Source organism: Penaeus vannamei, chromosome 26, assembly GCF_042767895.1.
Source record: "Penaeus vannamei isolate JL-2024 chromosome 26, ASM4276789v1, whole genome shotgun sequence".
In the NCBI taxonomy this organism is placed as follows: domain Eukaryota; kingdom Metazoa; phylum Arthropoda; class Malacostraca; order Decapoda; family Penaeidae; genus Penaeus; species Penaeus vannamei.
In genome coordinates this window covers 25,026,064-25,028,563 of record NC_091574.1, presented here as the reverse complement: position 1 = coordinate 25,028,563, position 2,500 = coordinate 25,026,064, and the positions used below count along the sequence as shown (strand labels likewise).

Genomic DNA, 2,500 nt, shown 5'->3' with positions numbered 1-2,500 from the left:
GCTTTGTTTATGTCTCATTTCTGTTCATGAATATGCTGGCCCGTTGGAGTTTGTTGGTGTGACTAAATCATTTTGTTTGTTTCCTCAGATATCGAGAGCCCTCTAGACCTGCTCGACAGAAAGGGCAAGGGCAAAGGCAAGGGTAAAGACAAGGGAAAGGGTAAGGGAAAAGGCAAGGGAAAGGGAAAGGGCAAAGGCAAGGGCAAGGGTAAGGGAAAAGGCAAGGGCAAGGGCAAGGGAAAAGGCAAAGGCAAGGGTAAGGGCGACGGCAAGGGCAAGGACAAGGACGACGACGACTGCGACGACACCCCGAAGCAGTGCAGCAACAAGAACGGCAGGTGCATGAGCCGCAGGCAGTCCTGCGCCGGCAACACGGACGACTCCGACTGCAGAGGCAACGACCAAACCTGCTGCATGAAATACCAGTGCAGCAACACCCCGAAGGAGTGCGAGAGAAACAACGGCATCTGCATCAACAGAATGGACAACTGCGCTGGCAAGACGCAGAATAATCTCTGCGAGAACGAGCACTGCACTTGCTGCAAGAAGGACGAGTGCGGCAAGACGTCGTCCAAGTGCTCCAGCAAGAGAGGCAAATGCATCAACATCATGGACTACTGTGACGGGAAGACAGACAGCGATCTCTGCGACGGCAACAACTGCACGTGCTGCTACGATTCCAAATAAGGCATTGACTTGTCTTATCTCAACCTCATCCCTCTCTTCAGCCCCGACTGAGGCTCAAGTTTGAGGGAGATCGCAACGCTTACCTACAGATGATCACATGTGCAATCTATAAGGATGTTCTTGCAATACCTGTGATCTGTGTCTCCACTTTCTGTATTTATGTCTGTTTCTGTCCGCACAGTTTTCTGAATAAAGGATATGAAGCGATATTAACATTATCAGATCCTGTGTTTTGCTGTAACAAATATGAATCCATATATATATATATATATATATATATATATATATATATATATATATATATAAACATATATATATTTATCTATATCTATATCTATATCTATATATATATATATGTATATATATATACACTCGAGTACCTCTCTCTCTCTTTTCTTTCTTTCTTTCTCTCTCTCTCTCTCTCGCTGCTCGCAGCCTACGTCGACTTCAAGAGGGTGTTTGATTCGGTGCATCGCAAATTGTTATGGGAGAGCTTGAGACTTTGGGGAATTCCAATTTGGATTATTGGATTATTAGCAAGTATATATACTGGTACTGAAAGTGCTGTTACGTGTGGTGGGGGTCTGTCGATCTTGCTCCCTGTTAACTCAGGAGTGAGGCAAGACTGTCATTACACCAACACTTTTCAACACTTGCATACATGGATAATGGGCTGACCTTGATATATATCCAGTCACTGTGGAGCAACACAGGCCAATATCAAGGCCGCTGACCTTGACTTTGTCGACGATGTTGCAATTCTATGTGAGTTTCTGGTAGCGACTCTTGATGTATTCAACAATGAGGCGAAGCCCCTGGGCTTATAGGTCTCCAGGTCTAAGACCAAGATCCAGCATTTTCAGGGCCTGTACCTGTACCTGTTCAGTCGATACGTGCTTGCGGCGAGGACGTTGAATTCACATTGAACTTTACATACCTTGGTAGTGCAGTTAATGTCTCTGGGCTTTCAGACTAGGAAGTCAGTAGACGGATTGGTCTGGCAGAAAAAGCCATGAACTCAGTCAACAAGAGTACTTGGAGGTGCCAATACCCATGCAGGACTAAATTACGTGTCTTTAAAGGGCATATGTGAAGTAATTATCTTTGAATATTGTTCAATAATGTATGCTTAGCCTATTCATGGAAAAAAAATCGAAGAGACCCTATGGTATCCCCAAAAATCCCATAGCAATGCCCTTAGAAACGAAGATGCAAAACTCGGTGGTCTTCGGCAATCCCCGGTTGTGACGTCATTCCCAGGACCAGGGAGAATCTTGTTGAATAGGGGGATACACAGTGCATCCGCGAGGCAAGGATATCATGGAATTGTCCCAGTTTCAAGCTATCAAAGTTTGTACCAAAGGATGCCATGGCGTTGTGTAGCAATTCATTGTTCCCATTCATGTCACCAGCTATTTGAATGGCCAAAAGACTGCGACAGAGCAAGGAAGAGGACACGTTTTGTGCATGCCAAGCAGAGCAACTTTCAGCCTGTGTCAACCAGCATACTTTGCTTGAAACACTTCGAGCACGATTGCTTTGCGAACAGAATGGCTTACGACATGGGACTTGCAAAACGGTAGGCCATTTCCAATTTATATTTGTCATGATCACAACAGTACAAAACAAACTGAAAGAGTGCTTTAGATTGGCGGCGTAGCAAACATTCATTGCGTGGGTACGACACAGTGTGCCGATTGCATTGCAAGTGTGCATATATTACTACACAGAGGTAAGATAGGCACACCCCAAAAAACACAACACAAATAAATACCAATGCTCCTCCACTCGTGAATGGATGTAGGCCTGCACC

At 45.0% G+C, this 2,500-nt stretch overlaps 2 protein-coding genes across 2 annotated transcripts in view; one reads left to right on the top strand and one right to left on the bottom strand.

Moving 5' to 3' along the window:
- Window positions 1-896, top strand: part of LOC113824772 (zinc finger CCCH domain-containing protein 4) — a 1,603-nt gene extending 707 nt beyond the window's left edge. The window contains exon 4 of the mRNA XM_027377561.2: window positions 89-896. Within this exon, the coding sequence (XP_027233362.2) occupies window positions 89-687 (599 nt within the window). The 3' untranslated portion in view covers window positions 688-896. The remainder of the gene's footprint in view (window positions 1-88) is intronic.
- The window catches only part of LOC113824771 (protein qua-1), a 28,339-nt gene that overhangs the window by 11,938 nt on the left and 13,901 nt on the right, over window positions 1-2,500 (bottom strand). The window lies entirely within an intron of this gene.